The following is a 25,362-nucleotide window of genomic DNA, read 5'->3' as shown; positions in this document are numbered from 1 at the left end:
TTTCTTCATTGCATGTTTGTTTACAAAAATGCAGTAAGGACACACATGGTCTATGGGTTTACCTTGAGGGCTGGTTTCACAATCAATTTAACCAACATTAAGTGCAAGCTGCAGCTGAAATCCCCTCTCTCTCCACCCGCATCCCATCCCAGCCAGGCTGCATCATCAGCCTCAGGCCAGACACTCAGTGTGTACCTGATTAGTTGATCAGTTCCCTGATCCAACTTGTGTGCAGCCACACCAGCGATGTTGGCACATGAAATGCACGTGGCTGCCACTTTTCAAGGGATACACATATAGACGTCCATGGAACTATGAACTAAAAGAAAACCATCTGCCAGCTTATCCCAAAATAGCACGCAAGATAGCAAGTGTCACAGAAAATATCAAATGCTATATATAAATTTATATAAATTGTCATATATGCTATTTGGAAAATAATATACTGATTTTCTTTATATAACCTCTCTATCAGCCCTACAAGCCTTTTACAGAAAGTTTGACATTGCATGCGCAAAAATCTTACTAAAAAACCACATATTTTATGACAGGTCTCTCACTTGCTTCATTTGAATTTAATTAGCTGAAATCTAGATTCTAGATGTCCTATGCTCATAAAGTATCAAAAGTGTCCCTTATTGTCACACAACAATGAAAATTCCTGTTTAGTCTATTACAGAGTCTGTATTGGGTCACTTAAGTTATCTGTGTTGTTGCTGATACAAGCATTGAGCTTCTACTGCAATAAAAATGCCCTGTAGCTGAGTCCTGACCTGTTGAGACAACAGACAGATACCGAGTTTAGTATTTTACAGAGATTTGGACTTCATTAAATTGCTGTGACAGAAATAAGAATTTTCAACATTCAGTCACTTGTTTTCAAGAGTATACCACATGGATGTATGATTAAAAGCCCAAACAGATCTTAATCATACAGCAACACACTACAATGAGTCATTGAATACAAATGTCAACAAACGAACTCAGTAAAGTTAGTTTATTTTTAGTATGTTGTTCAGGAGCAGCTGAACACAGAAGTGAAAGAGAAAGATCAAGGAGGAGGATCTGTGCTAGCTAAATGTACTTATCACAGGATATACTGAAAACCTGATGTGGTTTACCATATAAATTTATAATTAAAAAAAAAAAAAAAGCCCAAACATAAAACTCACTAATTGGGATATAAGTCTAAGAGAGAAACAACTGGTGATGAGAGCCTGGATTCCCCCACAACTCCCAAACTAATAAACTTGGTCCTTGATATCAAATAAATAGTAAAGAATCAAGATATTTACCAAACACAGGTTTAACAATTACAGATAAACTGGAGCAGATCTCTGCTATTTGTCAAAGAACACATCTCTTGGACAAACTAAGAAAAAAAATTCAAACACCAAAGAAGTCTTTCAAAATATTCTACATCTGCAATTTTAGTTGTTCTCCTAAAAGTCAGCAGCTGACCAGAAATACCATGGCAAAAATCAAATGTAAATACACCTGGCAACTATTTACAACATGTTGTACACAACTGTAATATTTTACCTTTAAAGTTGGTATCTACAGGACTTTCCAGTTAATGGAAAACTTCTCATAAGACTTCTTCATCAAGCCCTGCCAACCTGGCTAATTTTGGTGTGCTATGTTAAACACAGTCATGTTAAATATGATTTTTTTTCTGTTAGTTATTAATATGAAACACCTTTAGACCAAGACAAAATGGAAATTACTTAGTCTTAATGTTAACAGTGTTAAAAATAAATTTTAAAGAACATTATATCATCTACAGCAAAATATTCCTACTTCGAACACTATGATCACATCTGTCTAAACTGAGTATAATTGTACCCTGGTATCAGAATCCTGTAATATAGATAATATAGCAGGAGAAGCCCAGTCTTTTCCAGTTCTTTCAGTCAAGGAAGTTTCTATATCCAATATATTCAGCTATAAAACCTGTGACTTTTTGTTTTTTTTTTAAGGAAGTGCTAAACGTATCCTCAAGGAAAAGTCAACAATTTATTTTATTGGCAAGCCTGTACATCATCAGATGTTAATTTCTGTTCTATTCTGGACAATCTACAGACCTGAAGTTTGGGCCAGAACTGTTGACATTGTTAATACAAAATCAGAAGATTCCAGGTAAACAAATAAGAACGGGAAAAGACACACAGATACTCTACTGTTCAAGACACTGTGGTGTCCCTGGACAATGTGAAGGATCTGCCATTAAAAACAGAGATCTATAATGAGTTGGAGTCTACATCTAAGTAATTTTTTCCCACTTCCTCTGTTTACTAATGCATAGGAAAAAATGCTAAATACTAAAAATCAGATTATGTGTTCTAGTCACTTGATTAATTATATGATGCAATAAAATAATTTAAAAATCACTCAAAAAGCACAACTCTGCTTTCAGATTCTAAAGATGGAACACAAAACTGAAGAAGGTTTGTCATGACGTGCCATTCAGGAATGACAAACTCTTAAAATTGTTTGAATTAGATCCTTAACTTTAAGGAAAACTCCCAATTTCAATTATAAGGATTGACTAAAAATCATCATTTCTGAGAAAATTATACCAGTTGACAAGAGATTTAAGAAAACTTGCTAAGCTAACAGGTTTGGAACAAGACTGATGCCCAAAAAAGGCATATAATAGGACTTCCCTCTCATGAACATGCTGAAACAACTGTAAAACTTAGTTCAAATACAGCCTCTCTGTGTAAGATTTTACTGGACTGACACTATAAAGGAAGTTACAGTATAATATCTGTAGCAGACACTAGTCAAAAATAAATTTTTTTTCACTTCTATTTGGCTCTTGAATTTAAAGAACCACCTCATCTCAGGAGTCTTTTAAATCAATCACTTTCCAGACAGGAATGAGACATTTGCCCTTGAGACTGAGGATGTGCCGATACAGCTCCATGCTGACAAACAAACTCCTCTGCCAGCCCTTCTCTGCTGGCAGGAGTCACGGCAGCTCCAGGCCGGACAATGCAGCTCCATTACTGCGTCACTCACGTCAAGGCAACCAAACCTTTCCTCCCAGCCGGGTCAGCAGCTCAGGCACAGCTCAACGCTGTTGCACTTTAAAAAGTACAAAAGTCCCATGTCCAGACAACCTACCTAATTCAGGCAAAATGAACCAGGAATTTGTCTGGACTGATCAGACCAGACACACTGAGGATATGCCTAAAATTAAATCAATCGCAAAATCCAAAGGCCAGCCAGGTGGAAAGGTTTAAGAAAACCCATAGGAATATCACTACCATCCTCTTTCCTACAAGGTTTTACTAAGGCAAGCCTGCAGAACCAAAAAGTTAAAAATACAGTGATGGCCTTGCTCTCCATTCAGGAGTACAAGAAACCAGCCACCACTCCAGTATTGATTCTGACACACAAAGGTGTCACCATGGTATTGTACTCTCAGGTGCAAAAGGCTGGCCTGGGCACACCTCTGCTGCCACAAACCGCTCCTCTTCCTGCAAACTTTGGTGTTCATCTCCCTCTGGTGGACTGTGTACACAGAGGGGAAACAACTGCTCCACCCAGAATAGCTCCACCTAGAGCTTCACTCTCTAGGATACAAACACAACTCCATTTGTCTTCCAGTTATTAGGAAATCCTCACCTGAGATGCACCAGCAGGCAAAACCAGCATGACCACTCAGAGTGGGTTCTGAGACACCAGTGTAGCCAGCATGTGGCCAAATAGGCAAGTGTAGCTCTCTTGCTCTGCAACTCCCTGAACACTTAAAAACTCCAATTATTCTAATTCATATACATAGATGTCTCTCTGCTTACCTGCTGTGCAATGGAAAACAAAATGAGCATTCATTTTGTACTCAGACAGAATGAAATGGAACAAGGTATGAAAGACTATCTGTAATTATTAGAGACCTATCATATGCAATCTGGATCAGTAACATGAGAATGTAGAGACCTAGCATGCCTAAGAGACTTTCTCACATTATTGAAAGACGCCAAACATCATACTATCACCATTGCCCAAATGTTAGCATCAACTGAAGTGCAAAACCAAAGGGAAAGACAAGTCAATCAACCTTTCTTGGCTGACACTAAAATGAAGCTTTGGTCAGCAGAGCCAACAGAAGCTTTCAATGCCAGACCTACACTCAACCTTCTAGACCTACTCAACACAATCCATCTCATGAATTATTGCAGCTCCCTCATTTTTATACTGAGCATTTCCTTGAATTGCTTTGCCTCCAAATTCTGCACAAAGATTTCAGGAAATGGGCAATTGTTTGGCATCTGCTCTGCCCTTACTCAACTATTCTATTCTATTATTTTCTAGGTCCCCCAAATTTAGCACTGTTTCCACAGTAAAAGGAATACAGCAATATAGGCAGAGTACATGGAGGAACTATTTCGGTATCAAACCAGTTCTACCAACGGCACTGTTTCATTCTCACAAGTCAAACACAGTGAACAGAAACTGAAAGGAACGTCTTCTCCCCCGTCAGTTCGTACAAGCTAAACTTGCCACTGCAAACATTCAGGGTGACAACTGCTTTGTTTGCCACTTGGGAATTCTTAAATACTTACATTTTAATAAAATTAAATTTGAAGGCACTGTCTATAGGAAATATTAACCACCTTATCTCACTGTGTCAAGTATACAAAATTGTTTCACATTCTAAAAACCACTTAATCATACTGAGACTTTGCAATTCTTAGTGAAAGCTACCTTGTTCAACAGGGAGGAAGGAGAAAAAAGACGAGCCTGCACATGGAGTAGAAACACAGATGACTACTTTTTTTGGAGACTAACAGTGTTTTTTGCAGACTTACAAAGTGTTCTAACTTCACATGAGTTTGCTGATAATCAGACATTTTTCATGCTAGCATTGGAGTAAGTCTTCCAGCTTCCTCCAACCTGAATTCACTGAGGGACAGAGTACTAAATTAATTGTGGAAAAATGCATCTTTAAAGGCATTATGTCAGTGTTTTCTCCAACAATGCCCATGGACTAAGGGATCTACTTTATTTAGGTGACACTTGGCTTTAAAGTTAGATGGCTCTGAAGCTATCAAGCAATACCACTGCAGACTTGACTTCTTTCTTCTACTATGTTCACGCTTCATTCATCTATTCTCAATTACCTTCACTACAATTCCAAGTGGGAACTTTTGTTCTTGGGAACAATGCAGTGGCATCCTGCTCACAGTTAATGGGATTTTTAAAGAACATGCTTCTTGGTTTGTTTTTGGTTTTTCTTTTTTATGTTTCTCTTGTATACTTGCCTTTCCTCCTGTTTAAAGGACTCCATTTGAGCTATCAAACCATTCTGGCATCTAGCTAGCATAAATATTTACAAAAGCAAGCAATTTTTTTTTTTTTTTTTTTTTTTAAATGGAAAGATATGTCCATGAAACATCATTGGTTTATCATACTCTTAGGTCAGCTTCTGGCATATGGTCGCTGCCATACAGGTTCACTATAGTTGTTTCTACTCAAATGAGTAAGCTCACTAGTGACAGGCTTTGAACTCACCTAATAAGGTGATTTTAGGGACAGCAAAGTTCCCATCTTTATTTCAGCAGAGAGTCACCCTGATCAATCTACATTCCAGCATATTTATTTCAGTGCCTACCCTCTTGTTCCATTGTTCTCAATGTCTTGCACACATTCTCATCCACTTTGAATTTCAGGATTGCAGCAAGTTTCATAACAGGAAGGCACACCCCTTAACATCCAGCTTTTATATGGCTAGGTGGCTTGTCATCTTCCCCTGGCACAGGCACAAATGATGGAAAACTTACTTGCCATGTAGAACACTGAGAATCAAGTCCCTGGGAACAATCAGTGCTAATGTTTTCCACAAAATCAGTGCTAATGTTTTCCACAAAAGTAATCTTTTTGCAGCTTTCCTGAAAGTTACTTTCTTAGTAACATAGAGGCAATTAGTGTTGACCACTCTTTATAAAACCAAGTAGTACAAAACTTTCTTTTTTTTAAAAATGGCTTTTGCAGTTGGATGGCCTGTGCGTTTCCCTTTGTTATTCATTAATAATTTTTGTGATCATTGGCCTGTGTCAATTAAGCTTCAACCAAGTCCCTAAAAGAGAGCTGCTGAACCAGATCAGCTCAACCAAGGGTTAGAGGGCTGTGAGCAGCCTCTGGAGTCAGCTGCTACCCAGCAGAGCCAGAGCCAAGTGCTGCATTAGGTTTGTCTGGGGGTGGCACCGTCCTGTGTGTTGGCTACCTGGATTTGGACCAGCAGGCCAGCTAGTCCTGGAAATGCCATTCCTTGCCAAACCATGAAAGGAGACATTTGTGGGAGAAGGGATGGGACTGAAGGAGGGTAAGGGAGCAGGGCTAAGGCAATAAAGCCATGGAAGAGCAGTCTCTATGGGGTTTGCTCGTAATGGAATGAATACTTTTGGAAGGTGCTTTTTCTTTCAGAGACCTTGTGCGTGGGGTGTTATTGCAGCCTACACTTATCTGACTAATAAAATGTATGATTTTCATACCTAGTTAGAAGAGAGCAAATCACACTAGTTTAGCAGATGATGATACACACAGAAAGCATAACCATCCTCTTTAAAATTTCCACTTTTCACCTAAAAAATAATATTAAGTTAGAACTACAGTAAAGTAATTTTTATCTGATTAGCTTCCACTAGAAGGACAAAAATGAGGACTGAAATCTTTAATTTTTCCTACTAATGCAGAAATGTACTGCTTAGTTCCCAAAATAACTTTTTAAGGGTTTAGCACAAAAATATATTGCATTCTTGCATTCATCACTATTATCTGCAATTATTAAATTCCTTACCTCCCTGAAACAAAAGAGTAAAACATGCCCAGAATGTTTTCACAAGGTGGGCTCTATTTTATAGTTAAGTTTCTCAAATACAGACACCACTCTGTGTTTTAACACTGCATTTTTAAAATAAAAATATAACACTCCACTTTTGGTTACATCATGTGTTACAGTCAGTAAGGCATATGACAAAAATAAATGTGGAGAGGAAATGAAGGTATTTTCTAGAACTATTTATAGTAATCCAGTCATGCTGAACTGATTGTATTTCCTCCTATATTGAAAATGCACAGACAGCTGCATACAAAATACATGTCATCAACTTTCAGCTTTCATCCAATGCAAAAAATAACAGGTAAACATACTCCTAAGTAGACTATCATTCCTTTCAGTTTACACACAGAAACAAAGCTTTACTGTGGTCAAATCTTGAAACCAAGAATTTGAAGAGATAATCATATGTCTCTGTGAAATACATTCGCATAAAAGAACTCCTAAAGATTAGGCTTGCTTTCTTAAGAACTGAATTTTCACATTGGTACATTTGTTTTCATGAAAACATTAGACACAAGTAAATTGTGGTCAACATGAAGTTGTTTTTAATTTTTTTAATTAAAAGAAGCTGTAAAACATAATTATAACCTGAAGTTTCCCCCACATGTCTGGAAACTGGCCAAAAGCTATTGGTTTCCATGAGATGTAACTCTTATGAACAACAGAAGTTGAATTTTGAACAGAGATAGCTAATACTTTCTATCATGTCTTGGTAAGATATGCTTTTTCTATCTGTCTACTTCTTCATTTTAAAATTTGTTAGCATTGGGGCCGAAAGGGCACTCTAATTTACATGGGCAAAGGAACCTACTAGACCAGCCACCTGAAATCAGTTAGCTCAAAGGTAAATCAAAGACATATTTGGTGCCTCTACCATTTCCTCTCATGTTCTAAGCCATTAACAGCAGATTTAGTTGCAATGGTTCCATCATACACGATGTTTAACATCCTGGAATTGCCCTTTGTCAAGAGGGCATGATCATGGAAGATGCTGACACACCTGACTCTACCCTGGTATTTTCTCATTGAAGAAGAATAGCAGGATACAAGAGTTAAATGGTGCTATGAGACCAAACCAGTTATTCAGTCTTTTTTCAGCCTTTTCCTGTTATTTGACTGCTTGAGAATCCTCCCCTTTGAAGATATCACAGGAAAAAGTCAAGAACTGTGGAGCTCCATTTCACTTATAAACTCCACATTTATCTTTGAATCTTTTCCACTTTTATACACGCCAAATTTACCTCTGCTGCACACACTTATTTTAATTGAAGCTATTCTTTCAGTTCACTGTTCAGAAAGCAATTAATTGGCAATAGAAAAGAATATACATATGGATTGCTAGAAATATTTTGTTCAGAAGCAGGTGGTGTACATGCAATGAAATTTTAGTAGTGTTCTGTAAGGATCAATTCCACTATCTACTGTGTATGCTACATTTTGTAAGCAGGGGGGGAAAAGCCAACATGACCCTCCCATGCTAAAATATGGATGGAACTTAGAAGGGAAAAAGTGGTAACCAGACATTCAGTTTACAATAAAGTAAAATATAACAAAGCCTTCCCCATCTGCAGTGCTGCTCCTTCATACTGTATTTATTTGATCTATCTACAAAGTTTACATCTAAAACATCCAAACACTTCCACCCTGACTGTAGCATGAATTATGCTCACTAGCAAGAGAACCTCAGGTTTACCAACAAAAATAACTGTACATAAATCCACCTTGAAAAAGTAGGAAGGCCACAGACACAACCCCAAGTAAACTCATCCTAAAGGTTTGATGGGAATCTACAAACTGTTCCTGAGCTGCTTCACCACATCTCTTAGAAAGACTCCACCATGGTTATCTTCAGGGTGTATAGTAATGTGTACAAATAAGATGTTTCCATTTAAGAACTAAAATAACTTTTTACTAGCATCTGGGGAGTGTAAGAATATAGATGACTCTTCCTTGGGATACCTCTTCGTCCATCAAGTGTACAATCTGAAATTCTTCTGTCTTTTTATAGTAAATATGTCAGAAGCAAGGAATATCTAAAGGTAGACAGGATTTTAACAAATGGCCAACGTAAATACACTTCAGGGTATTTCTGCTTCTGCTTGACTAGCATTTCAGCATGTTTCTAAAGCAAGTGAGGTCACATTACTTATCCTGTTTACCTGTATGTTATACTTCATAACTAGGTTTCATACACATAATTCAATTTATAATTCAGAATACGAGTTCTAGTTGGAAGCTGTTGTTTTGGAGGGAAGAAAGAAGGACAAGGACCCTGTAACATTTTGTTCTGACCTTCAGATGATTTCTGGAGGTGTTTTATATAGCATTTATCCATTTAGTTATCTTAAATAATACACTTAAAATCTGACCTCAGAAACTGCCAGCTTTTTTCAACACTGGTTCTGTTCTTTTGGGTGGTTTCACGGTAATAAAAAGCCTACCAGACATAAAGTAAAAGTAAAAGCAAAAGTCAAAGAATATCCCCACAGTACACCAGGTATCACCATCTGCTTGCAGCATGTCAGTGTAGCACAGGGTTCATTCCTCTCAAAAGGGCAGAATAGACTGGACTCCTGAAACACTACATCAATCAGCTGGTCCTTAACACTGCAGGTATCACATCAGAGCACTTATGCCACTTAAGGTCACACAGACAGACAACAAAATAAGTGTTGGTCACTCTCCAGTTGGCAAAGGTAACAGAGAGTCACATGAGGAAAGTCATCAGTAGTAGAATGGAAATAGCAGGAGTAGACTGGAAATAGAAGGTTTAAAACAAGAGCCTCTTACAGAGTTTGTTCATTTGTACCCCATGTTAAGCCGGATCTCTAGAGTCAAGATCAAAAGTGCCTAGACATGTTCTCACCAGAAATGTCTTAACTTCATAATTCATTCCCCGCACAAGAAGTTCATTGACTTTAGCTACAGAATGTAAGCAAACAGATGGCTTATGCTACCAGGAATGTGCTGAAGACTTAAAGAAATATAAACCCAGAGGATTCAGAAATTTCACTGGACCCAAGAGAAAGGGTAGAAAAAAGAGAGAAAGGAAGTAGTAGATAAGACCACTTACAGATATCACACCTGCTGAAATAAGAACACAAAAGAATAACACAGACATCCTTCGATTTACATCTGACTCATCAAATAGAAAAGAAAACATTTCTTGCTCAAGAGTATCTGTTATGAAGGTCAGTATGCAAGATGTGCAGCTGAAAGATACCTGCTGATGTTAAGCAGGTATGAGCCTGTACTACCAGTAAAAGACATAGTGAGAAATTGAGGGGGAGGGGAGTCTTTGAAAAAGAAAAAAAAAAGCTTTGCCTTTTTGTTTTAAAACAGAAGACTGCAAAAAACCCCAAACACAGCAAGACAAATTAGCTCAGGAGTATAAGGATAAAGACAAGACAAACACTATTGGACTATGGCCCTGAACAAAGTTAAACCAACTTCCACAGCAGCACTGAGTGCTACAGGTTTTAAAGAAGCAATATGCAGGTAAATAAAATTTTAAGAACATTTAATCTGAAGTTCTCAATGACTTCTTATAATCAAACTTGAAATTAGAATGTGCTGGACAGCTTTCACTGTACTATAAAGTTTTACTTTTTTACTATAAAGTTTTACTTTACCTAGTTGATCAAGGGAAGCCAGTCAATGCAATCCTTTTGGATTTCAGAAAAGCTTTCAATATTCTCTCTCACAGGATCCTTCTGGAGAAAATGCCCAGCATTAAGCTGGATAAACACATCATGCAATGTGTGAGCAGCTGGCTCAGAGGTCAAGCACAAGTTACAGTGAAGGGGGTGACATCAGACTGGTGACCTGTCACTAGTGGGGTTCTGCAGGGCTCCATCCTCAGCCCTGTGCTCTTCAGCATCTTTATTAAAGACCTGGACACAAGACTTGAAAGGATACTAAGCAAGTTCACAGACAGTACAAAACTGGGAGGAGCTGTTGACCCCTCGAAGGCAGGGAGGCCCTGCAGAGAGACCTCAACAAATTACAGAACAGGGCAATCACAAACAGTATGAAATTCAACAAGGGAAAGTGCCAGATTCTGCACCTGGGATGGGGCAACCCTGGATGTACAGACAGACTGGGGAATGAGAGGCTGGAGAGCAGTGCCATGGAAAGGGACTTGGGGGTTCTTGGTTGACAGAAAGTGGAACATGAGTCAGCAGTGTCCTGGCAGCCAGGAGGGCCAGTGGTGTCCTGGGGGGCATCAGGCACAGCATTGCCAGCCGGGCAAGGGAGGGGATTGTCCTGCTCTGCTCTGCACTCACCTTGAGTGCTGGGGGCAGTTTTGGGTGCCACAATATAAGAAAGACATTAAACTGTTAGAGAGTGTCCAAAAGAGGGCAACAAAGATTGTAAGGAGCCTTGCGGGGAAGCCGTATGAGCAGTGGCCAAGGTCACTTGGTCTGTTCAGCCTGGAGGAGACCGAGAAGAGACCTCACTGAAGTTACAACTTCCTCATGAGGGGAAAAGAAGGGGCAGATTCTGACCTCTTCTCTGTGGTGACCAGTGACAGAACCTGAGGGAATGGCCTGAAGTTGTGTCGGGGTGGTTTAGATTGGATATCAGACAAAAGTTCTTCACCCAGAGGGTGTTTGGGCACTGGAACAGGCTCCCCAGGGAAGTGGTCACAGCACCAAGGCTTACAGAGTTCAAGAAGTGTTTGGACAATGCTCCCAAACACACGGTGTGACTGTGCAGGACCAGGAGTTGGACTTGATCTTTGTGGCTCTTTTGCAACTCAGCATATGCTGTGATACTATTATTTTACACAGAACAAGATCCCATTTCTTTTACCAACCAGCACTGTCAGCCCCCTGGGAGGGCCAGGAGCCCGTGCCCACTGGATCACAACACCGGCAGAAGGAATATGCACAAACAAAATGCACCCTCTTCCGCCAAACAGCTGTGCCTGCAAAACACTGTCCTGCAACAAAGTAGGGCTTTTTAAAATCAAATTTTGACAGCTAATGAATGCATTCAGGGCTGTGACAAGCTGAATATCACTCAAAAGTATGATGCTCAATTATTAGCTTCCTTCTTTGTTTTAAACGTTTCTTAATATTCCTGAAAAGGTACTTCAGTGCAATAGCAAAGACTTGCAAGTATAGAATTTGACTGCTGCTTATGTTACTTTAAATGAAAAGCGTATTATAACAAAGCACAGCTCATTTTCTTCACACAGTACGCATATTTTGCTATCAACAAGATTAGAATGGTTAGGAGGCCTACAAAGGCATATTTGAAACAATAATCTAAGAAAGCAGCTGTCTTAGAAGCCACAAAATGCATTAGGAATCTAAATTCATTAGCTGTCACTTCTGCACCAGTGTCCTGCATCTGATCAGGAAGCAGCTTAACTCATGTCTCCCCTCACATCTCCCACTGCATGTTTCAGGCATAATGGGCACATTCCCCTTGCTTTAATTTCCAGGGAAAAGTGGAGCAGATCCTGCTTTTACTGTCACCCTCTAAGCCAGCCCACTCAAGAAACAATGGATCTGAGATCTGGTCCCTGTAGTCTGACGATATTCAGTCTCCTGGGTCCCACAGGGACCTCTCTCAGTCAGCTACACTTTAATTTCCTTGGGAACCTTTCTCCCCTTCCTTTTGAAGCTGGAGCTGGTTCACCCAAAAAGGAAAGGTTGCCTGGGACAGAGGTAAAACAAATCAGAACAAGTCTGAGCCTGATGCCTAGAAGTTGGCAACGTATTCTGTCTCTTTGTGCTGTTTTGTTTTTTAAAAGCTTTAGTCATTTCATTTTAAGAAATAAAAGCCACCACGCACATGGGCTAGGGAGCAGAGATCAGTATTCCCATTTTCTTACTCACGGGCCACTGAAGTTCAATGACTCATGCAGTATCAGAGAAGCTCCTATGTCTTGCATTTTTGAAGTAGAACCACTGTGCAGCCAGTATAAACACTGGCAGTCCTTTTACTGGACTTTTAGACTTCGATGCTGGAAGGTGTGCATCTGACAGCACTAAGCCTGTGCAGAACTGGAGTTGAGGTCTCCTACTTCTCAGATGAATGCTTGAATAAGCACAAATATACACCAAACATATTTCAAGAGGAACATGCTGTAACTTCAGGTTTTGGTTTTGAATCAAGTGGACAGATGTGCTTGAGGTATGGTGCTTTGATTCAGACACTTCAGCTCCAGAGCATACCAAGAATTCAAGCTTATTGATGGTCTCTGTTTTTTTCCAGTAGGTCATTTTAGGCAAATGTGCTCTAAACAGATTTTGTAAACTAAATTTCAGAGATGCTTAATTCTACTTCTTGGTTCACTCTTTCTTATTTTTTAAAAACACAATACATGAGTTGAAAACTACTACTTGTTCTTTACTGGGTTTCACCTTTGGGGTGCTCAGTGGAAAGTAGAAGTAAATTTTTGTAAGAGTTGGTACATCCAAGTGAAGTTTATATTCAACTGGAGTCAGTATTTAGATCTAATGAAAGCTCTTTGTGCATCTTTTTATAAGAGCGTTGACATAACTTGTGGATTAGTAAAAGAAAACAGTTTTAACCAAAAAATATCCTCTCCACAAGTCTGCCTCCTAATGAAGGGTGCACTGGTATGTGTATTTAATATCCATCTTTTAAAGATAATATTGACTGCTTTCTGCTACAATAGCTTTTCTAATGTTTTTGCAAATCAAATAGTCCTGCCCTTCTGCAAGACCTAGGGATGAAATAATTCAGAAGAAATCATGTAGGCAAGTTCCCATTGAAAAATAAAATGGAAAAGAAATAGCCATTAAGTTTCACTCCATCCCTCTCAAAAAAAACCCTGAAGTTTCATACCAACTGAAATAAGGAAAAAAAATAATCTCATGGGTTTTAAATTGTTGCTCTCCCTTATTCACCTGGGAGTAGAAAAACTATGAGCTTAAATTCTGAACAATTGCAGTATACTGCTGGTCCAGACAGATCTCAGCAAAAAAAGATTTAGAATGACAGCAAGAATCTTTTTTTGGTTTGCTTTGTTTTGTTCCAGGAAAGGTCTGTGACTTTGGATCATTTTAAGGAAGCTTGCCCGATTTAACTGAAAAAAATTGTATACTGCACATGGCAGTTACAGGCTCAAACCCCTCATCTTTAATCTGGGGGTAATTGAAAGAGAAAAACAAACAAAAACCACAAAAAAACCCACAAGGAACCAAACCACCAAAACAAATGAGCCTCACCACTGACAACTCAATACTTCCACTTGTGAGAGATCTCCCTAGAGTTTGTACTTGTATTCTTACAGACAAAATACCAAATCCATATCCACTTAATCCATATTCCTCTAACTTCACCTAGACACCCTGACAAAAACAAGAAGGAAATGAAGAGACTGTATACATCTGCTGAATGAATTTGAAGTCCCACATTTATTTCAATTGCTGGGAAGAGGAAAGAGAGAGAAACACTCTGTACCAATATTCTGAGTTAAACCAACTTAAGCTTTTGAATGATTTTCTGTCCATTATAATTTTTGCCCTATACACAGTTTTTGTAGCAAATGACCATGTGTAAATCGAGGAAACAATATACAGAATTAAGACTGGGATTATATCCTGTAATGTAGATGGGTAACTACTACCAGCAAGGTGTGTGCTAACACATAAACAAACTGCACAAATGAAGCAGCCCACTATTCTAGGGGGTATTTGTATTCTTCTTTATTTTTTACTGTTATGTAGGATATCCCCATGACAATGGAAATAGCACTAATTTACTAAAATTAGTGGAAATTTCCTAAAAGATATAAAAAGCACAAAGTTAAATGATCATGTCAGAAAATAAAGATTACTGCATAATTTTCCTGGCAAGCCATGGTCAATGCTGTAAGCGAATGCTTCTTTTTGACTGAAGGAAGAGAGTAAATTTCATTGTTGTCCACACAACCCTCATTTCTGGAGAAAAGCACTATGTAAAAGCTGAAGATCATTCAGCTCTGTGAGCAGAGATCAGAAAGCACGTTATATCTTTGGCAACCTTCAAAGACATGTTGTGGCAAAACCAGACAAAATAGCACTGAAATGCAGAACAACTGAATGGATAAATCCCCTATATCCTTTAATTTATTTGGCCTGACTGAAAGGTACTCAGCTAGTATACCAAGAAGGAGCAGCTAAAGAAGAACACATCTTTATGCACAAAGTGACAAGCCAACTTTCATTTTATAAGTAAAAGCCTTACACTTATGGTACTATTTCACATTGAGGCCTATGACATGACTGATTTGAAGCACTTGTAAAACACAGAACATAACCTTCTTGAGTTTCTTTATAATATCTAATTAAAAATAAACAAGACACTGTATCTTTGGAAAAGTAATTTTTCTTCTTCCACTGAAAGAAAAAGTACAAAAACATTTATTTGTCAGAGATAGGGAGGGGTGTGTGTAAAATCAGTTCAACAAAACATTTCCTCCCGAGAAAATTAACACTGATTAACATCTGTAGAAGTCTTAATGACTCCAACCAGACAGGCAGGGATTGCATGAGCTAACAACTAGGGCTCTCTTTGCAAGGAATGATCATCTAACTGTGCTGTAAATTGCTGAAAGAGGGACTTCAACCTGAATTTATCACTTGCCAGAACAGCAACTCGTGCTCCTGCAACACATTTTTCACCTCCTGTTTTTCAGTTAGCTCTAGCTGTAAGTCCACTGTATATAGGTAAATCAGACTTGGCCTAAAAATATGTTCTCATATCCTGAACTATTTTCTTTGCATCATAAAGCAAATCAACTTTTAATTCTAAAACTGATTTAATGACCAGCGTATTCTGGGAAACAAAGTTTACAACCAGCATTTGAAAATCGATGCTTTTATACTATCTTTTACAGTTTTTACTCTGTATTTACTCTGGTTTTACTCTGTATTGCTGCTCAATAAGCAATAGGTATTTTCCTTTCTTATATTTCAACTTCAAATTGCTTTAAGAATGCTATATAGGCCAATAGACAATGGCACTGCTACTAGAGAGTGAACTTCTTATGTATAGGAGCAAAATTGTCAGAACCCAGGTGTCAAAAGTGATCACCCTACTATAATATAAGAAAGGTTAAAGAATACAATCTCAACTATGTAAACACCTCCTTGTAGACCAGTCATGTCCAAAAAATGTCTTCATCTTTTCTGAGAAAAAATTTCTAGCAAAAAAAGGATTCTTTTACTTAAGCATATTCTACTTCCATCAGTATTTGCAAAATTTAAAATCAGTAGGACCAAACCCCTGAGGAGCCCTTTGGAGACCTGGATTGTAGAAAGTGACTATTATACATCAAGTCTGAAGGCAGTTAATATGAAAAACAGGAGTGCAACTCCAACCAATATTTTCTTAGAGGGCTGGCAGCAAACTGCCAGATGCATGTGTGACCTCAAAACAACCCTTTGCCAGATGCCTCTTTAACCTCTTACAATTACATCAACTTCTAAAAAGACTGCTACATTTTACCATTTTCTTCCTTTGGTTATGCAAATTAAGAAGATGTGCTTAATAGACAGATTGACAGTGTTTGGTTCTGTGCATTTTTGTCTCTTAAAGCCCCAAAATAAAGCTGTCTGATACAGCAGCACATAATTCTTTCTAGCCAGCATTAAAACAAGTTAAACAAGAAGTCTTCATCTTCTTTCTTTTTTCCTCCCTTGAGTCCATGGTCAAAACCAGGTAACTTTTTGAGATAGTTGTGAGTTAAGGGACCAAGATAATATTCAGCCAAAGCAAACAGTGAATCCCTTTAAATACTATTTACCATTTTAAAATAAATAACCTTTTCTTTCATAAAAAGTATGCTATACATCTTATGTTGCAATCAACAAAAGCCAACACAACCATTCATGATATTCAGATTCAAAACTGGCCTGTATGCTAATGTTTTGAGAAGGGCATTTTCTTCAAATTTAAAAATAATCAAATTCATAGCATGAAAACATCATGAATATGTTCCACAGGCTCAAGCCCTAGAAAGCAAAAGGAAGAGAAATTATGTGGAATGAAAAGTAAGTAGGTCATGTATACTAAAATGTTAAATATGCTAACATCTGATTTGTGGCTGAGAGAACTGTTTTTAATATCTAAAGGTGTACAAGTAAATGAAGAAATGCACAGTCATTTGTCAACAAAAACATATTTTGATGAGGCATTAAAAAGAAAGATTCCTTTTGCTGTATAGAATCCAAGAGAAAAAAAAATGCATTTCCTTTAAGAAATATAACTCCTTATACAGCAAAACAATGAATTTCAGTTGTTCTGTAACCCAGATCCTTTAATCTGCATAAGAGATGCTGACTGAGTTCACTCAACCAAATCACTACTGGCTTTCAGAATACAATCAACACATGCTTTTCAACAGTATTAATATAGCATGAAGCTTGTGCTCCTAATTATTCATGTTTTTGCATTCTGTTTTTTCCCCCTGCTGTAAAATATGCAAATTTACTTCTTTGTGTTATTTAGGTCCCACATGGGCCTCAACAGATCTGTTTGGAACGAATTACAAGCCAACATCTAGATACATGCTGTCAACATTTCAAGCTTCATTGTTTTTATTAGGTTGGAATGTCATTATAGATTTGATATTAGGCTTTAAAAAGCTTTTTATAAATCTCTTGAAAACCTACAGTCTAATCAAATGGTGCACTGATAATTACTACTACTGCACTTTTGTGTGTGAAAGGGGGAGAGCAAAGCCCTCCGAGCCCTGAATCCGACGGAAATCCCCATCTAGCGGCACCACTGAAAACGGCAGGTTGTTTTTGTGCAAAATTAGTCCCAGAGAGAATTAGTTTGACTGCATCACTGAATGAAGTGGAGACATTACCTCCTTATGCAACTAAGGATCGGTAACAGGAGAGGACTGTTTCTTCTGAATTCCTCTTCCTCCCTTTTCAATCAACTCTGGCTGCAAAATTCAATGCCCAGATGAGCTACTGTGGTTTTTAAGTATAAAAACCATAAAGAAGCATTTCAGGAAATGGGTCACTTTAAATACTGTAACTTATAAGTGCGCATCAGAAGTGTTCACTTACAGTCGCACAGGCTAATACGTATAAAATATTCTTTAGATAAAAAATATTAAAATATATCCCCAAATCTCAGATTATTATAAAGTTAGTATTAAATATTTTAACCTCGAAACCCATAAAAAACCAGTAGATTGGTTATTCGAAAACTACAAGGTTGGAAATAACTACACAAGCACTTCCTGTTATATTAAAAAAATAGGTAATGTAAGCCCATTGATGCAGAAAATGAAAGGACATTGAGACACCGCTTTTTTTCCAACTGGCACAATGCCTTGTACGTTTCTTTAATGTAATAGTATATTTTGAAACACTACAGCAGCCCAAGCTTCCTTACTAGCACCACTAAAAGCTCCTTAAATATTAATGAAAAAGCAATGTAGAGACTTTCAGGGACTTACTACACATTACTACTAACTCCTAGAAAACAAACAGCAGCAATAACACTAAGATTCTACAAATCTCTTGATGCATTTAATCTTTGAGCTGTGTATGCAGAGGGAAGAAAGCAGAAGAGTATTTGATTTGCAGTAATGAACTAGTATGGGGGTAGTCCTTTGTTTCAGGAGTATCAGTATATTAAATTTCCCTTTCATAACAGATTCACTCCAGAAAATTTATACATATATACATTTCTCTCAGAGGCAAACATTTAAGGAGTCCTTAAAAATATATGTAGATCAAAATGGAAACAGTAAGGATCCCAGTGTAAGGCCTTTTTACATGTTGGGCAACAGTGGGGGTGTTCCTTAATTCAAATAAGCACTTTATCCAAAGTACCCCAAAAACTATCTGCATGAAGAGTAAATTTGTGGCAAAACAGAAACTGCAATTTGAAGAGGAACAAGTTTATGTAAAATTGTTCCCTGGAAAAACAGTCCAGATTTCCAGAACTAAAGGCTGACTTGGGTTGATTATTTTACTTTTTTGTATCTTCAGTACAGAAGACTTCCCATTTGTTAAGGATGTTCTTCTGCAGTATAAATGCAGTTAACAAAGGTAACTGTTCATCTGGATGTAAATCATACTTTTCACAGTTTCACTGATGAGTGAGGATACTCCTGTCTACAGATAAGGATGGTCCTGTAGGAAGGAATTATAATACTGATTTAACTCAACAATATAGGTACTGAATACATCAGAGGGAGGTTAAAGTACCTCATTTAAAATAAAGCCAAAGTTCAAATGCATTGCTGAGATTAAACTTTTTTAAAGAGTAAGTCATACCTGACCACCAAAATTTTAAGATAATAATGTCTGCTATCATCCACTGTAATTTGTCAAACTCCTTGCATATTCTTTTTGCAGCCCATTATGTTCCTCACTTTGCCATAGTAGGTTGTAATGATGAATTCAACAATGTCCTACTTCTCACAAAAAGTTCCCAAATTTTCTACCTTTCAACTGATATTAGTACCAGTTCTCTTCTACATTTTTAATAAGGAAGAAATAATTGCCTTATGCTGTATTTCATCTCACAGGATGAAAAACAGTAGTTCCCACCTCCTTTCCTGTGACGTTTTAGATGCTGGTGCATGCCCAAAAACATTTGCTCTGTAGAGTTTCTTCTCTTCAGACATCATCATTGAAACAGAAGGGACATTGGTTAACTGAACAAATCCAAGACTCACTTAAATACCACAGATCCTTCTATTTATTTAGAAAAGATTTCAAAACATTTAATTTCTTATGTCTAGGACTATTTTCTATTGAGAAGAAACTTAATAGGCAAAAATCATGCTTGCTCCAACAGTGCGAAATATTAACAAATAAGTGTTAATCCAAAATTTGCTCGTAAGATTTTCAATTCCTTCAGCCTTCGAGGGACCCTCATGGGTCTCTTCATGGGCTTTTAGTATGACTTTGTCCTATTTAAGCTACTCAGAATTGCTTCTATCTAATCTCAGATTTTCAATTCCTGATCTTAGACTGAGATTAGGACTACACTTGGATGTTTGAGATTGATGGGAGATTTTTAGCTGTGTGCCAAACCACATTAAACCTGTATTTTTCTCTATGGCTAGCAACAGTAGGAATGAATAGTAGGTTGGAATTTATTTTCCATAAGCCACGAAACATGAGAAATTCCTTAAGTACTACTGCTCTCTGAGATTCCCAAGCTTAGTGAAAATTACTTGTTTTCTTAATTCTGGCTTTCAGAATGTGATGTGGCTTTCAGCATTTGTGAAGATCAGGAAAACCTCTGAAACGTTTTTCCATATTTCTGCATTTGATTCACTCATCAAAACCAACTGCATGTGTTATGCCTATTTCATAAGCCTCTTCTCCCTTTTCAGAGTAATAGTTCTGCTTCTTATAGAACAAGCACCACTTTTACAGCCTCAGGAAGAGATGAAATGACCAGTATCCAGAAAATAAGTGAACTGGTAGGTAGACATAAAAATGCTTTAGTCTCTGGTAGGAAATTATATTTTGTATTTATTTTATATAGAGGGAAATACAAATTATTTTTTCTTGACTCCTACACATGCAATATTTGCCCCAAAAGCTAAAATAGAAAATTTCTTCCAGCTACCAGGTTGCAAAGTTGGTTTTGTTGATTCTGCTGTTTTTAGGAGTCACCTTTCTAGTCAGACATTGAATTCCCAAATGCATTGATACTTTACAAGGAAAGGTAGTTTTTAAATATAGCAATTTATAACAGAACTTGGAGAATTTATGAAAAAAAAAGAAAAAAAATTTATCCTTAGGATTTGAAAGGGCAATAGCTGTGATGGAGCTTTATCAGAAACGTGTTCAATTTTCTTCTCTCTTTCAAATACCAGCTGATACAGAAAGATTCCTCCCATGTCCACAGGATATTGGTGAACTAGGCTTTTTGTTCTTACATGCTCTGAATGAAAAACTGGGTTTAAGAACCAACTTAAATCACAAGAAATTAAATTCTCACTCCCTCCAAGAGTGTTCACTGCCTACAATAGTGTTCACACTAATGGTCCTAGAAATCTACTACTGAGATATGTTAAAGGTATTTACTATTGGATTTCCAGAATACTTTACACCAGTTTAGAAAAGCTTCAGAACACTCCATATGAGTAACAGAGTGGGTAAGTGATGTGGTTTGGGTTTTTTTTTTTCCACTGACACTATTCCTAGACAAGAACACCCCTTCCAGATAAGTATCTACTTAAGTCCTGACCCATAATTCTGCAACTACATTTGTCTTGCAAGACAGTGATATGCTCCACTGATAAGGCTGATGGCAGCTCTTCTGCCTAGTACAGTCCATTTCATTGCAGACTGCTAAATTAACTTCTGCCTGAGGAAAAAAAATAATAATAAATTTAAAAAAAAGACTCAAACAAAATTGATCGTTCTTAAGATGATATTTAACAGATTAATTTTAGGTGAATTTATGTGAACAAAGTTTAAATAGTCACTGACAGCATTTCAGGAAAAAGGAATGAAGCTAAATTGAATGCAGAATCAGGACCAGCAACTGTGGGACATAGCAACATTTGGGTGCAGAATTCTGCCTGTTACAGAAACTGAAATGCTAAATGGTCTCCAGACTTTTTGGGGATGATGATGTGTCTCCTTTGACCCTTCCACAATGCAAATGATGGAATAACTTGATGTAGCCATCAGAACTGGTGCAGGTGAACAAAATCTAGTGGAAGCCAGACATTGAGCATGACAACGCAGTCACAGATGTGAAACAGATTTGTTTTAATGGAGAACTTTTCCCAAATCTAACTTCTCCTCAGAAAGGGCTCCAATAGTCTCTCGTACTGTTAGACTTCAATAATCTAGAGGCTTTTGTGACTTGAAAATGCTCAAGAAGTAATGCTTAAACAGAAAAACACTGTAAGATTCCTGATAAGAACGAGTCAGTAAAACAGAGCAGCAGAAGCTGAATGTCGATGATGACAGATTCACAAGGAGGAAAACAAATTGTCAAAAGAGAAAAAAGAAAAGGATCAGTTTCAGCATAACAGCAATACTTTTTTTCTCTTCTGCACACTTAAGCCAACCTGCAAAACTTTGAAAGAGCTTGATCAAAGCTCAAAATTTAGCCAATTCACAGGAGTGTATACTTCAGATTAGTTTTTGAATACCAAGAAGACACTGAAAACCCTAAACTGCTTAATTTTTATCGAACTAAGAGTCAAATTCTGAGACAGCATTTATATTCACCATGACCAGAAATGCATAGGCACTTCCTGGCTTCTAATATAAAAAGTCTAGGGGTAAAATGAAAAGGAAGGAGCCTGAATAAAAGCCAATCCTTTAACAACTGCAGAAAGATATTCACTTCCCACAACTCTAATCATAAAGCTAGAAGCCTAAACTTTGACCTTTCTTGTTTTGTAAGGATGTAACTTCTCCCCACTCAGAGCATGAAAGGGAAACAAGAAACTACATTTTCAGTGCTCCTGAATATGAGTTCGGACCTATGTAAATAAAACTTCAGCTATTTACTCCAAATGAGCAGACTAGAAAAATTAACTTCATCAGGAAAAGTAAGAATACTGAACAATTCTTATCATGGCTTTTCTTAACATTTCATTTAGTCTAAGCATCTCAAAGAAACTTCAAGATCAAAATTTCAAAGATGAAAGAATCACTTTATACAGAAGTACCACCTACCCACAATAACAAATCCATCTGCTTCTCTCTCTGGCACTGTAACCTTCTTTGAATCTTGACTTTTTCGGAAGAAGCTGAACATAGTCTCCTGGGGTTCTTTTTGTCTTCTAAGGTGTTATCTAAAATGAAGACAAAACATGTCAAATAAATAGATGGTAACAGAACTTACAATAAATTCACATAACAGACCATAGGTATGTAGTAAGGCCACATACCTAATACTACAGCTAATCTTTATTACCCAATTTGAAATATCAGGCATTTCTGTGTCAGACAGATTACCTTGTTGATGTAGCAATTTACTTCAACAGGCAAGAGGAAAGTGAAGTACAAAAGGGTTTTTATACAAAGTTATGAATGGAGTGGAATCATTAAAAAAAACCCCAAACCTTCAACTCCTCTAAATGAAAATTAAAGGAGAAAACCTCTTTCAGCATTTATCCAGCATGTTTCCATATTTTTCTGCTACTCTGTATTGTTATTAGACAAACTTTCTCTTCAGAGATAGCAGTAACTATTTTCAGTTTCCCAGTTTGCAATCTTAAAGACAGCCTAACAGTTGAGTACATTTAATTAACAGTTAACACTGATTTCCTTAAAAGAAACAGCAGTAAAATCATTCGTAGCAATTTTTTTTGCCACAATAATTCATCAAAGGAATCTTCCAAGGCAGCTAAGAACTCCATTGCTAGAACAAAACAAGGAAACAACTGGGATAAAAACATGGACTGCAAAAGAAAATGCTCAGTATCCTCTCTCTCAGGGCTGGAAGATTACATAGAAGCAATTCTGAGTAGCTTAAATAGGACAAAGTCATACTAAAAGCCCATGAAGAGACCCATGAGGGTCCCTCGAAGGCTGAACTTGGACCCCTGGACAACACCATCCTGTGGAGCAGCCTGGGGTCTGGCTGAAACACATTACGTGCTGGACACAAAGAAGGTTTAAATAAAGGCATGTGAAGATCTTATCTATTAAAATACCCATATAAAATTGGGGAAAGTGGAATAATGTCGTTTCAACTTTGAAACAGTTTGAGGAGCAGAATCCTGATCTATTTTGCAGACAGCAGCATGTTAAGGAGAAGAGACTGACAAACCAATAGCAACATCTAATATACACCTCCAACAGAGGAAAGGACTCCAGGGTAAAGAATTAAAGAGCTATACAGTGTCAATTTTCAGTAACATTATTTCACACTAAATTTAACAAAGAAGAATTTTTAGAATGTGGGAAAGAGTGAAGAGTGCTACTGTGAAATGTGCAGATTAAAAAAAAAAAAAAAAAAAAAAAAACAAAAAAAAGAAGAAGAAAGATAAAAATCCTGGATTAACTGTTTGCTGGAATTCTTCACTCCCCACCCAAATATTCATAAACAAGACTTTTTTTTTGCCCTGGCCAGGGATCTGTGGCAACTCAGTACTGACTATTCATATAAACTGCCTAAAATTCTGCTGTCACAAGTGATCACACACTCCAGAAAGTCCTGTATGAAGTGTAAGCACTGGCTTTCATGTATAAATAGATCGTGGCAAAAGCAGCAACTATTCAAACTGTGGCCTGATACCTGAGACTTGAAGACTGAATACCCACAGCCTGGCCAGCTACTGCTTGCTTATGCTGCCACAGTGCAACTTCTAGCCACCAAATAAACTCCACTAATGTACATGAGAACAGAACAAACCATTCTGTGATCCAATCCCAGGAATACAGTAATTTTAAAAAAATGTTATTTAACTGCACTTTATTCCTTTTTGCTTGTTTTCCTACCTTAGCAAGAGAAATACTGATATTTCCAGTTCCATGGAGATTACACAGTAGAAACTCCTAATTATCTCATTTATTCCTTACCTTCCCCCACACCCAGGCTCAACACATGGCGCCAGCAGCATATTCCTTTTTCAGCCCTCAGGGAATAAGTCTTCTCCTGCTACCAATTAGGGTTGTCAGTCCCATAGCTCAAGTGGTAAAAACCTGTGCTGTAATGCTCAAGAGTCAGGTTTCTGCTCCAATGATGTATGAAGGAGAGGCAGTTGTGGAACAGTTTAAAATGCAATTTTACCTTCATCCTAAGTGTGCAACAACAAGAAGCAAAATCAACTTGATGTGCAAAATCTTACAGATAGCTTTGGTAAAGGCTCAGATTCCAGTCAGTCACTTGAGGTGCCAGAGCTGCAGTTGCTCCAATCACACTTTTTTTCTCTTTTGAGATCTGTGTTATTGTACAGTTTTCAGCTCTATCACATAATGTCCCCCTTCTCTTCTTGCACAAAGAAAAGCATCTTAATCAGTACATACATGGCACAAAAGACTTGTATAGGGAACCATGCACTTCTAGTCTTTAAAATCCTGCCTACTTAACATACCTAAACTTCACTGCTTAAAAGACAATAGGCATTTAAATTCAGAGTAAATTAGCAATCAGGACAATTTGATCTAGCCAAATTAATGTTACAAGCACTTTCACATACTAGATTTTTTTACTTTCGTTGACAGTATCCCAATTTTTTCTAAAACCCACAGAATTCATCTTATCTACATACGTAAGTGTTGATCTTTATTTTGGAATTTTCAGTTTCTGAAGCAGCTTAATTCCACTGCCAGCAGCATTTCTCTAACAGAAAACAAAACAAAAAGCCAAAACCAAACCAAATCAAAATCAAAACCCACATATAGGTTTGCTTGAAGCAGAAAACCAAACAAAATTAACAAAAGTACATCCTAAGCTCAGGCCTCAAGTCCTTATCAAAATCACCAGTCAAAATCACCAGTCCAGCACTAAGAAAATAGTACATGCTGTATTTTGTGACTGTGAATGTGGGGAGGCGGTATAAAAACCACATATTAAAAAGATCAACATGTTTA

General features: G+C 37.5%; 1 protein-coding gene across 2 annotated transcripts in view; it reads right to left on the bottom strand.

Moving 5' to 3' along the window:
* LOC138106429 (UBAP1-MVB12-associated (UMA)-domain containing protein 1-like) overlaps positions 1-25,362 on the bottom strand; it is a 78,153-nt gene that overhangs the window by 48,500 nt on the left and 4,291 nt on the right. For both annotated transcript variants that reach the window (XM_069007013.1, XM_069007012.1), the window contains exon 2: positions 22,498-22,616. In XM_069007013.1, the coding sequence (XP_068863114.1) occupies positions 22,498-22,579 (82 nt within the window). In that variant the 5' untranslated portion in view covers positions 22,580-22,616. The remainder of the gene's footprint in view (positions 1-22,497; positions 22,617-25,362) is intronic.

The sequence above is a fragment of the Aphelocoma coerulescens genome, chromosome 2 (genome assembly GCF_041296385.1).
Source record: "Aphelocoma coerulescens isolate FSJ_1873_10779 chromosome 2, UR_Acoe_1.0, whole genome shotgun sequence".
NCBI lineage: Eukaryota > Metazoa > Chordata > Aves > Passeriformes > Corvidae > Aphelocoma > Aphelocoma coerulescens.
The sequence above is the reverse complement of the archived record's forward strand: the minus strand, read 5'-3'. Positions and strand labels throughout refer to the sequence as shown.